General features: G+C 36.6%; 1 protein-coding gene across 1 annotated transcript in view; it reads right to left on the reverse strand.

Annotated features, from left to right (window-relative positions):
- The window catches only part of LOC311431665 (ATP-dependent translocase ABCB1-like), a 43,473-nt gene that overhangs the window by 2,061 nt on the left and 28,470 nt on the right, over nt 1-12,942 (reverse strand). Inside the window, exons 20-26 of the mRNA XM_084509444.1 lie at nt 9,687-9,770; nt 8,729-8,932; nt 5,560-5,660; nt 4,450-4,590; nt 3,153-3,309; nt 1,786-1,983; nt 525-731 (exon numbers count right to left, since the gene is read on the reverse strand). Of these exons, the coding sequence (XP_084365570.1) occupies nt 525-731; nt 1,786-1,983; nt 3,153-3,309; nt 4,450-4,590; nt 5,560-5,660; nt 8,729-8,932; nt 9,687-9,770 (1,092 nt within the window). The remainder of the gene's footprint in view (nt 1-524; nt 732-1,785; nt 1,984-3,152; nt 3,310-4,449; nt 4,591-5,559; nt 5,661-8,728; nt 8,933-9,686; nt 9,771-12,942) is intronic.

Genomic DNA, 12,942 nt, shown 5'->3' on the forward strand with positions numbered 1-12,942 from the left:
GTAACAAGGTTGTGTCTTTCTGACTGTTTCTGCTAACCAGCTGCATGTGTGACTTCATACACCTGGCAAACGAGGTGACTGTTGAAAAAAGGGGGGCAGGAACAGAGCTCTGTGGCCTGCCTTAGTGTTTTCCTGTTGCTTTCACTTAAATCCAGGAAAGCACCCATCCTCCTTTGAGTACTTTTTGCATGTGTTTTTCTCCCGAACTACTTGCTTCGGTACCAGTACCAACTAGGTTATTATTTTAACAGAGACTACTCCCAAAGAGATGAAGACCCCTCCTTCCCTTTCAGGCATCAGTGGCACTAGAACTGAGTAAATGCCTTAAGCCACTGGCACTGCCTAGTTCTCCATCTGTTCCTCAGGTCTTCTAAGGATAAAAATATTAATAATAATTTGAATGTCAAATTCAGTAAGTCAGGGAAAAACTAAATACTTTACCATGCATTTCCTTAGAAAAACATGAATACTCTGTCAATTTTTTTTTCCTCTCAGTTGAAAGTCGGAAATGAAGGCCTGATTACCTTTGGTAGTGATTCAATGAAAGAATGAATATTGGCTTCTTTTGCTGCTCTAACAATTTCCTCCTGTGGCACCTCCCGGCTGTTATCTCCATATGCGATGTTTTCAGCAATAGTGCAGTCAAACAGGATCGGCTCTTGGGAGACGATGCCGATCTGAGCTCTCAGCCACTGGATATTTAGCATCTTTGCATTTTGGCCATCCAGGAGCTAAAATGTCAGAAATAAGATAAAGTACCATGATTGCAATAATATACATACATACATATATATTATCTAGCAACATTAAAGCCTTTAGCTGTCAGGGCAGTGAGGACATTTCATGCCCTGCCTGTTAGTTTATGCATTTACAGGTGGCAGCAGAGATGAGCAGATAAGTGTTAAACCTATTTACAGGTGCAATCAATAAAATATCATCTGAAATCTTTATAAACCTAGAAAAACTCCAGGTGTGAAACCATTTTATTGCACCCTACTTGTTTATCACCCTAAATAGAATAGCTGATACAGCTCACTCTAAGGTTGGGAATGAAGGGATGGGTGGGACAGATAAACGAATGACCCAATGTGAGTTTTCGAGATGATTTCATGAACCTTGAAAGCAAACTGCCAGTAGCAGATTGAACTGCATTTTACCAGCAGCGCTACTTCCAGGGTAGCTCCAGCTATCAAGAGGTTTGCTACATGTATGCATTTCTACTCTGATCTTCAGTGAATAACCCTAGCTTTCCTCATGTCCTCTGTGCAGAGAGGCTTTGGGATGAACTTTCATTAGTATGAAAGTCGTAAGCAACGACGTGCTTTACACTCTACTGTGTTTCACAGTACAGTGTGTAAATCTTTAGATTTAAAAGTTTCAAATCTTGTTGATAGCATTGATACATCATAGAAGTGAACAGAAATGAGGTGAGAGAGCCTGCTTATGCACTTTACACATATAATAGGCACGAACCCTTAAAAATGTGCATTTGTAACCGCTGGACTTTGTTCTAATAACTTGAAACAGCATGGGAAATTTAGGAATTTTAATTTCCTTCTATGTTCACCATGGTTGCATAGACAATACTGAAAACCTGTGTGTTTCTGCCTTTAATTAAAAAAAAATCAAAAATCACATTAAGAACACTGGCAAAAGGGAGTAGTTATACTAGCAAATACTTAGTGAGCTCATTTAGAAGAAAAAGTCTCAAATAAAATATATCAGTAAAATTCATTATGCATGTATCATGGAAATGCAGCTTATACTTTTATATGGAACACTTACCATTTCTCCACTGAGTGGATCATAAAATCTCTCAAGCAGCTGAACAACAGTGCTCTTACCACAACCACTGCTACCAACAAGAGCCAGAGTTTGTCCTTTTTCTACTTCAATGTTTAAGCCTTGGAGCACTTTGACCTCCGGTCGGGCTGGGTAGTTAAATGCCACATCTTTGAATGTTATGTTTCCACCAAATATTTTCTGGTTGAAATGGTAGAATTAGATCAAATTGTTAGGATAATGTAACAGATCATAAAAGACTAAGAAAAAGACTAAGTAAAAGAGAACAGTTCCAATGGAACAAACTTCTTTTTTTCATGGTAATTACTAGACAGTGAGACACTATTGTGAAAACACAAATTTCCTCCTGAATATTCTATGCTGCAAGCAGATTCCAATTAAAATTCTATTCCATAAACACAAATTCTGACAGCTTCTCTTACACAGTCTGTTAAACAAGATTACATTTTCAAAAGCGGCAATAACTCTAGGTGACTAACTTCTATCTGCTTTGTAAGGACCTCATTCACATTCTTTTTATATTCTTTGCTGATTTTTTTTTGTTTTCATCTTTAAAAATACTGAAAATTATCTATTATTTTTGATCTGCACACAGAATCAATCCTTCCACTTAAAGTTTTTTTCTAACTAATTTACTATAAAATGAATATTTGTAATATGGACATAACCTACACAAGAAGAAATATAGTTTTTATGTATGAGTATATATAAAATGAAAATACAGACAGATGTAATTGACCAATCAATACTGCAGCTCAAATTTATGATATTTATTAAGGCTACATAGCTAGATATTTTTTATACATATACATATGTAAGCATATATATATATGTATATACATAACTTTGTGTTTATATATATATACATGATAGCTGTTTGGAACTTTCTGTCCTCTTTGTTATATGAAAGGCCAGACACCCCCATTACCCCCATATGTTCATATACATTGTTGGTTACCAAAGTATGTGACAATCTATTATGGAAAACTTGCAAATAAGTTAGGCCTCAAAAAATTCTGGTTAAATTTTAGAGACCTAGTTAAATCTTCAAGATCCATTCTCAGGTAGCTTCACACAGGAAAGGCTTGAAAACTCGTCTCTGTTGCATTAATCCAATTTTCACTGGGTCTTGTTTCACCCAGAGGCAGGTGAGGCTGAGAGGATGGCAGAAGACATAGCAAAACTTAAATACCAATTTAGTTGGATGAGTCAGATGTGAATGGGCTCAGACTGTAGCATCTCAGTAGCTATGATATGAGTGAGTGAAAAAAAAAAAAAAAAAAGAAAACACAGGCTTGAAATAAATTAGTGGTGCATGATATACTGTGGATGACACTGTGGTTACTTACAGGCTTCTCCCCTTCCTCACTGTAACTGTCTATGGAGGGTACTCTTTCAAACAGCATAAACAAGTAAGCAGCTGACATCTTGGCTTTGGCATAGTTTGGAGTCAAAGAAGTGCTTTGTCCTAATGCCATTGCACCAAATACAATAGCTGAAAAAACTCTAGAAAAATAAAAAGGAGAAAACTATGTTGATACTGATATAGCACAGACACAGAAAGCTTGTATGGCCAGAGGAGGGGCTTCAGATAAATAACTACTCATTAAAAAAGTTGAGGGAGGGTAAAAACTGTCTACTGAAAACTCTGTGACATTTTTCCCTCACTGAGAAAATCCTTTTTTTTTTTTTTTTTCTTTTCTATTTTTTTTTCTTTTCTGAGGTCTATGGAGAAATTTGTCATTCAATATTTTCTTCAAGGGTCACAATCAAAACCTTGAGTTCAGGAGCAAATGGAAGGTAAGAAAGAGGGAGCAAAGGATGCAAGCATGAAATTTGGGGTAAGCGAAGTGTAATACAAGAGCAGGTACACAACGAGGCATTCACATGAGTGCATAGGGAAAGGGAAGCTAATGCTAGTACTTCAGAAAGTGTTGGTGTAATCAGCGTAACATGAAGGTTTAGCTTCAGCTGTAATTTTTGCCAGGTAAGAATGTGGTAATTGCTAAACCAAAGCATAGGAGGTGACTATTGACAAATATGGACAGGGATTTCAGCTGCAGGGAGTCAAGCAGAAGACTTGGTTAGATGCTGGAGATAAGGAGGGAGCAAAAGGAAGGCTGGAAAAGTGCCAGTTGATAGGAACAATAACATCAATTCACTGTTAACACTTGAAGGAGCTTTTCCAGCTCTACCTGGGCATTTACCAGAATGTGTGGTTGCTGATCTTTCTCCTGCTCTCTACCTTTCTTGCCCCAGGGCTCATAATTTCCTCACTTCCATTTCACTCGTTACTCATTTACCTTCTAATCTTGTCTACCTACACCCCCTACAGCTAAGCCATGTGATTCTGCTGTGAAAGAAACCTTATTGGTCATGAAAACAAGGGACAGTTTTGCTTTGCCTAACTTCATTTTGCTTTCTTTTTACCCTGATTGCAAGAAAAATCGTATGTAGGTAGCTAAATGTAGTCTGAAATTATCACATTTTGGATTTGTAGCAACATGAGGAAGGAGGGGTAGCATAAGAATGAAGTACTTGGTTGTTTTCTTCAGTTCTATATGCGATGATTTCAAGATACCTATAGCAAAATCAAACGCATTTTTCCATATGGAACCTAAAAGAAACTAAAGAGGATATACTTACAAAAGCACATCTTTAAACAGCATATGTCCATTTTTTACTAGATATGCAGCAAACCTAAAACATGCAGCATAAATAAAGTACATAATAGCTTGTGAAAACGCAAAAGTAAATCCAAAGATATGTGCCTTCTTTACAGAGTTTCTGTAACAGAAAAAATATTATCACAATCTTATTGTACATGCAGTTGTAACCAAGAATGTAACTATCCAATAGTAAAAGTATCCTACAAGTCAGAGGAATCCTCAAGTCTCTTTACTAGTTTATAGTAAAATAATCTCCAGCTCTTTGTAAGATCCTAACCCAAAACACTATAATTCCTGTATGCTTCAGTTTTCTGTCTGTCTGCAAAAACTCATGTAAGAATATTGGGACAGAAGATGAAATTACTCTAAATGTTTTGAGCACGTATAATTTGTATTGTTTTCAATTCACGCATTCATTAAAATTATTTTAAAAATTATAATTCAGGTGCAATTTAAAGATTCACCTAAATAACAAACGAGGAAAATCACCAAGAACTTCAGAATTTCTACAGAGCAGAAACTACTTCAACAGAACAAATCTTTGTGTTTTACCATTCATTGAACCAAAACAAATCTTTAAATCAGTCATTACATTCATGAGGTTTCACTTGATCTGCAATGGTATTTTGATAAAATAACAGAGTGAACAGAGAGATAAACTGTTGTGCGGGTTCCCTCTTCCATTCGGGTTCCCTCCTTGGGAAAATCCCACTGATTTGAACAGGAATCTTACCTAAACATAAGGACAAACCCTGACTTTTGGTTTGTTAAAAAAATATAGATGTATTTCCTCAGAAGGAAGGCCTCATGTTTATAAGAATTAATAAAGACTTCCATCTCAAGAATTAGAGCAGCTAATAGTGATAGTATTGAAAGAAAGTAGGCTTTGAAAGAAATTATCATTTAATCAAAGACCATTAGCTTGAAGAGAAAGATAATTTGTATTTTCTATGTTAAAACTGAGCTTGGAATTAAATATTTTACAATGTACTGAAAGAAGATAAATTGTTTTTCAGTTGATTGGTGTTAATTTTTTTAAAAGGTACATTTTAATAACCTCTTTTTAAAAAGTTTTTTTTTTTTTTACCTGTATGGCACTTGCAAATTTTGCACATACATAAACTCAAATTTTCTTTCCTGAGTCAAAGCAACAACAGTGCGAATGTTTTCTATGGCTTCAGAAGCAATCTGTATTGGAGAATACATGTTCATTGGCAGAAAAACAAGATTACATGGAAATTTTTAAACATAATCTGATAAACAGAACTGGGAATGGCTGCAATAGAAGTGACAGAATATGTCTACAATACTGTTGAAAGTGTGGTTGCAACATATGTAGATACACTGCTGTTAAATATAATCCAATTACCATGGATTATAACAGTAAAGTTGAGTCAGTGTACTTTTTAGCACAGTCCAGCAACAGGTTTTTTTTGTTTGTTTTTTTTTTTTTTTTTTGTTTTTGTTTTTGTTTTGTTTTGTTTTTTGTTTTTTTTTTTTTTTTTCCAGTGAGCTTGTTCAACCTGTAACAAGGATGATGCTGCCATGCAGCTATCATTGCTGTTGGTGCCCAGTCAGGCCAAACTGAACAAGCCTGCCTCACCTGAAAATGTATTTGGGGCTTCAGCCTGAACGTATCACCACCTTTTCAAAAGCAGCTAATTTGGGGCTCACCCTGGAAGGAATAATCTTTCCCAGGGTTCATTCTCTGCATATGTTTGAGTACCAGATGATTTTCAAAACTCCTAAAGGAGAAAATCAAAACTACTGCATGTTCATAAAAATGTAGAAAGATTTTTTTTTTCTGGTCCATATGGCAGCTTAGCATCTAATTCTTATTTATTTTATATCTTTGAAAATCTTTCCATTTTGCCACAGTAAAAAAAAAAAAAAAAAAAAAAAAAAGTGGGTAGAAATTTTCCAAAGTGATTAATGATGCTGGGTACCCAGTCTTGACTGAAAACTAGAGGAAGGATAGGTCTTGATTTTCTTAATGTTCCCCTAGTACTAAGGGGATTCACTTGTAGACAATTACTATCATCAGAATTTTCTCATACCAGCAATTGATTTAGGCTTGGTCAACAATCCAGAAAATCAAAACTCAGAAGATAAAGCATCTTGGAAAGAGGTTTTATAAAGTACATTCACAGAGCACTATACTTATTACAGTTCATGATTTAGTTCTGATGTACTGATTTCACAGGGCACAAAAAAACAAACCAAACCAAAAAACAAAGAAACAAACGTAAAACCAAAACCATTCCTCCTCTCTAGAAATTTATCAAGGACCTGGAACTTAAGTTCATTTTTTGTTATGTATTATCACCAGTGTAAGATTTGTACACTGTCAAACCCAATTGCCTTTACAGAATAACTTTCAATAATATCTGGCCACTCCAAGCTGTGTGCTCTTGGTTTGTATAAAGGGAGCTAACTGGCTCCATTATATGTGCACAAATAACTCTGCTGCTGCTGAGGAAGGAAGAAATGAATATTGTTTCTGTACTATCTACCAGTAAGAGTAGTTTATTTCTATCTCTCATCTGGAGGTGGCATTTCCTCATTGGCTCTTTGCCAGGAAGAGACCCTTGTCTAAAGAGCAACGTAGATTTTTAACCTAAAGCTAAAATAGATGCCTGGGACCTGTTTTCCTTCATGTTGATATATTGAGAGTGAAATATTTTGCTGAATTGCTATGGAAATAAATATGTTTTATTTTTTTTCCAGAAACTGTAGAGCTGGAAAATAAAAAAATATTTAAACTAACATGGTCTGCCAAAACCAGATTTTCAGGTCATCACATAACAATCATCTAACTCTTACAAATAATTTCCAAAGCAGTTGACATGAAATAATGATAAGCAGCTGAAATCAACTTGACTATGAGATAACTTTAAAATATTACAGTGCGTAAGAATGTGTAATGTTACTTGTTTGGCAAAACTTTATTCATAATCAGTGACACCATTTTGAATTTCTTCTTGATTATCCTATCGCATAAAGAAGACTTTTTTTTTCCAATGCATATATAGGGATATGGTTTAGTGGGGACTGTTAGTGTTAGGTCAGAGGTTGGACTCGATGATCTTGAGGTCTCTTCCAACCTAGAAATTCTGTGATTTTGTGATTCTTTTAAAAATAAACCTCTTTTAGCTTCTTATTTTAAAGTGTAGCAGAATACCTCCAAGCTTGTGAATCATCAGCCTTTACTGTAAAGGTAAATACTAGCTTGGAAGCAAACATGGCTTTCTATCTTCAACTCAGGAAGAAAAAGAAAAGCAGTTCTTTACACAAGAGCTAAACTGCAATTTAATCATAATTATGCACTTAGCAGACCGTTCCTTCTACATCACTACTTCTACATAATAATAATAATAAGTGATTAGACAATCTGTAAGTCAGAAACACAAGTTAAGTTACATGAGTGATTGAAATAATTAAATTACATGGAAATACCTAACACATCTACATGTAAATAGTAACTGTCTCCCTTACAAAGACTAACCCCATCTTTTCTTTATGTCTGTATAATAATAATAGTTTTATAGATAGGTAAAATGAAATTTTGCTCAGCCAATTTAAATATGCTTTAAGGCTGAGAAGGTTTATTGTTTTCTCAATAGAACCCATATTGAACTTGCTTTTCTTCAAAGCAAAAACATATGGTGCTGGATTGTTTCTTTATTTCTTTAACAGCTCACAGGGGTTTCCAAGTTTTACTTTCAGCTCCTGCATTACCCTGTCTTCCATGTTCCCACTTGCCGTATACTGTAATTTGTAGTACAAGTTCAACTGGAATACATATTTATATGCCCTCGAAATCAATATTCTTTTTAAAGAAATTTTCAGAAAAAAAAATATTTTGATTACAATCAAAATATAAAATAATTACCAGCCTGCTTTTTAGCTGTGCGTATAATTACATCGTGAACTAGAGAAAAGTTAGGAAACTGGAACATACGGCTAACTGATGCTGAAAATTGCTATTGACGTTCTATATCTCTTTTCAGATCATAAAATGATTGCACTGGATTCAAAGGAGTATTGTGAAACACCTCATTTATTAAATTCAGGTTGCATTTAACATTAAACTCACTTTTTCAGTTTTCAGCTTCATATTTTCTGTATCAACTTTTCATCAGAATAACAACGCAGACTGAGTTTGAGGAGTATATTCTTGACCCAACACCAATATCCCTATTAAGCAGCACTGTGTAGTACAACATAAAAATAGTCTTAAATGCCACTGAACTCACCTTTCCTGCAGCTTCCAGTTCCTTTTTATCCTTTTTTGCATGTCCAGTAAGCATCTTCATTTGAACCATTCCTGTTACAGCAATAACTGGCACAATGGCTAATAGCAGAAGAGTCAACTGCCAGCCATAGGTCAACGACAAAATGATCCCAGTTCCAAGATTCGCTACATTTTGAGCAATTAATGCCAGTCTGGAACCTGTAGCCTGGAAAAGAATGAAACCATTGTAATACATGGATTTATTTGAAAACTAGGGAAAATATTTGTCACATAGATATTTATGATTTATTCACCACCTGAATATATATTATATATTATATAATATTTATACCATTTGGTCTAAATATTCTGCAAAATGGAATCTTATCTCTTGAAAAACTGCTCAACTCTCCAGATCATTCCCACAAGCCTTTTGTATCTACCCTACTCTATCTCCTTGCTTTCAGGTTTTGCTCCAGAAAAAAACAATGATATTTCATAAGCCTCTTATATAAATATATATACACACATGTAGAACTATGACCATATTTTATCTTTTTTAACTCTAAACATATGAACAAACACAATGATGCAATGAGAACAACCTTCATTTTGAGGCATGTTCTTATGCATTTCGTTGAGCTAGAGCATTTATCATAAAAACACAATGCTGTCTAGACATCTAAGAAGGCTGAATAAATGACTTTAAATAAATGGATGCCTTGGATGGCTCTTTTATACTGGTGATACCAGGACTGAGCAGTAATGTGAACTAAAGCTTTACTACATGACTATACTTCAAATGTATATATATATTTTCTACTATTATGATAATTTTTGTGTGATGCCAAACACACAAAAACACTTTAAAATAAATAACAGTTCCACATGACTGTGTGCAGGATTTCTATCTACTAAATACTGTCTGTAACTGACTCCATATTAATCAGCCATGAAAAATGCCAGTGCATATTACTTACTTCTTTCACTTGTGAGGCATCATTAGCAAGTCTTGTAAGTAATTCTCCAGTGCTATTTTTAGGTTCATCAAACCAGCTGATCTCCTGCAATATGAAATACATTTATTATGATCTTAAAAACTTAACTAACCTCATTAGGCTACTTAAGAGAATTTAATCACTTTGGATTATGACTTGGTGACACATGATAGGATGTTCTAGCTCTTTAGGTGTAACCATAAATAAATTAGACCTATAGGTTCTGTAAGGTCATGGGATCACAAAACTCAAAGCTAGCCTCTACTAATAATCTGTATATGCTGTTTGCGATAACATAAACATCACCACATTGTTTCATATTAAACACAGTTTACAAGATATCTTTGCTTGTGAGTTCAACATATTTTTGATGATTGGATGTTCACTAAACAGCAATATGAAGGAATGTGCCATTCTGAGAACAGTTACTTGGATGTGTAACAGACATCTATGAAGACTACTGATTAAAAATATAATTTCTCCTGTTAGGTAAAAATACATCTAAATTCTCTGTCAGTTATGAGCACTGTGAAATCTGTAAATCTGCTATGAATTGTTTTGAGTGACTGAGTACTGCTGGAAAATCTCTGTGGTGTCTGAAAAGACTTACACAAAATGATATGTGGTACTGGGAGATCTAGACTATCCCAAGACTCTCTCTTCCTAACGTGGAAGAAACTATTTTCAGGGAAAAAATCTTGTCAGTAATACACTTTTGTATCTTAATAGCAATCAAGATTAATTGGTCAGAGGGATCAGAGACTCTAAAGCACTTGAAAACTAAAATTTCTTACTTGAACACAAAGCATTTATCTTATTTAAATACAGAAAGCAAATATAAAATATTCACTCTAACATTCTTCTAGATTTGCCAAACATCAAACTCCAAAATCATTATAATGAAATGTCAGTATTTGTATTACATTATATGTACATGATTCTTAGCAACTGTAGGGTGTTTTTGTGCACCAACTGTTCATAAAGTTACTGTAAGAGCTTTCATATTTCCTGCAAGTAGTGTTTAAATGCATAACCATTAGGCATTAACAAACATGCTATATTTTTATTTCCTGAGATTTTTTTTTTTTTTTTTGTGGCAGAAGTATTATCTTTAAGCATGGTAAAGTAAACATTGTTCTTAAATACAGTAAGAAAAAAAAAAGATGTAAAATAAATAGTTTCAATCTGGCTGTAGGCTCACATAGACAGATGGTTGCTTTGCCATTATATGACATGGAGCATGTGCCACATGTATCGGTGCTAATAGATAAAATCCTCCCAGGTCCCACTGCTCTACTGCCTGATATTTGAAAATTATGCCAGGTAGATGCTATTTTCACACCAGAGTGAGGACAATAAACATAATAAGATTACTTGATTCCTCATCATGAAAACCTCTCTGTTCCTATTCAGACCCTTCCTCCTGGGATCTGTTCAGATTCAGCATGGTCTTACAGACTGCACTTTCTATTGGGCTAGTAAAAAAAAAAAACAATAATAATCTCCTGAGGCTTAATTTCCAATGACATATCTCACTCTTTGGAGGTGGCCTATTATCCCTTCCTGTATAAATGGGAAAGTAGGGGCATCTGATTTCACCCCCAGTGAAAAGTGCTAATGAATGCTGTTGCTGCTCGGGTTGGCTCCGGGAACTTCTCAAGGAGGTAATGACTTTCTGTGGAGACCAGGAAAGACCTCACTCAGCTGAACAGGCTGAAGAAGCAGTGGGATTGCATGTTTGGAAATATCTTTGATCCCAGCCTTGCAGATGTAGCAGACTAGCATGGCTGGGATATGCTGCTTTCTGTAGTAAGTGAAAGGCAAAGGAGTAATATGCCTAGGCTCACATTGTTCTGCTTTCTACTACATCAGGGATCACATGCCCACCTACAGCTGGGAGTAAAACATAATAGAAATCCACGGAAGGCTTAAATTTATACTGTGGATTGATAATATCAATCCACAAAAAAGTATCATATCAAAAAAGTACCAACATTTCCTTAAAATACTTGGTGAATTTATCAAGATTACTCAGGACATAAAGCAACTGGTTAAGCATAGCAGTGACAGCAAAAGAGGGGTAAATATACCTGAGTTAATTCTGGATGTGCTGACCTGCAACCTGGCAGTGATGGAGTTTCTGTTTGTACATTAAAGGCACTACAGAAGACTACGTTCACTAGGCAGCTTGCCACTGCACTACATCAAGGAAGCAGCTCATGCCAACCATGGAAAGCTGGTGACGAGGCTGGTTATGTACACAGCTAGGGTCCTTGTGTATCGGACTCGCATGGCAAGGTTTTGGGAGTGAGGGGGCTTCTGTGAGAAGAGCCCAGAAGCTGTCCCAAGTTAGAAAACAGCCAGATCTCCAAAAGGGACCTGCTGCTGTCCAAAACTGAGCTGGTAAAAACTGAGTTGGTTGTGCCTCTAGGAAAATAGGTTTAAGAAAGGGGAAAAACAACAAGAACAACAAAACTGCTGCACAACAGCAGCTGGGAGAGTGAGAAGTGAGAAGCAGCCCTGCAGCCCCCAAGGTCAGTGCAGCAGGAGGGCAGGAGGTGCTCCAGGAACGCAGCACAAGTTTCCCTGCGGCCTGTGGACAGGCCCCTGGGGGTGCAGGCCGTCCCCCTGCAGCCCATGGGTCCCACATGGAGCAGATCTCCACGCTGCAGCCCGTGGAGGAGCCCCTGGTGGAGCAGGTGGATGTGGCCTGGAGGAGGCTGTGGCCCATGGAGAGCCCCCACAGGAGCAGGCCCTGGGCCGGAGCTGCAGCCCGTGGAGCAGGAGCAGGGGGTGTGGGGGGAGCTGCCGCCCATGGGGGACCTGTGCTGGAGCAGTTTGCTCCCGGGGGATGGACCCCATGGTACGGAGCCATGTGGGAGCAGTTCTTGAAGAGCTGATGCCTGTGGGCAGCCCCCTCAAGATCAGTTTGGGAAGGGTGATTTCAGGCTGTTTATTTTAAAGGGTTTAATTCTGCTTCTGAATGTACTTTCAGTGGTACAAAGTCCTGTTTTTACCCTAGACTACTACCATGCCCATTTTTGGTTCTGTGACTGCTGGGTAGGATAAGCCACCAATTTAGTGAGTGCAGCTAGTCAGATATCCAGGTGTTATTGCCTTCATTAGTAATTGTTTGCAGATCCTAGCTTGCAGCATATTTGAAGGCAGATCTGAGTTTCTGATTTGACCTCTTAGAGTACAGCCTATTTTCTCTGTGCCTCAGCACAAAGTTGTTTTT

Source organism: Aythya ferina (assembly GCF_964211825.1).
Source record: "Aythya ferina genome assembly, chromosome: 2".
NCBI classification, from domain to species: domain Eukaryota; kingdom Metazoa; phylum Chordata; class Aves; order Anseriformes; family Anatidae; genus Aythya; species Aythya ferina.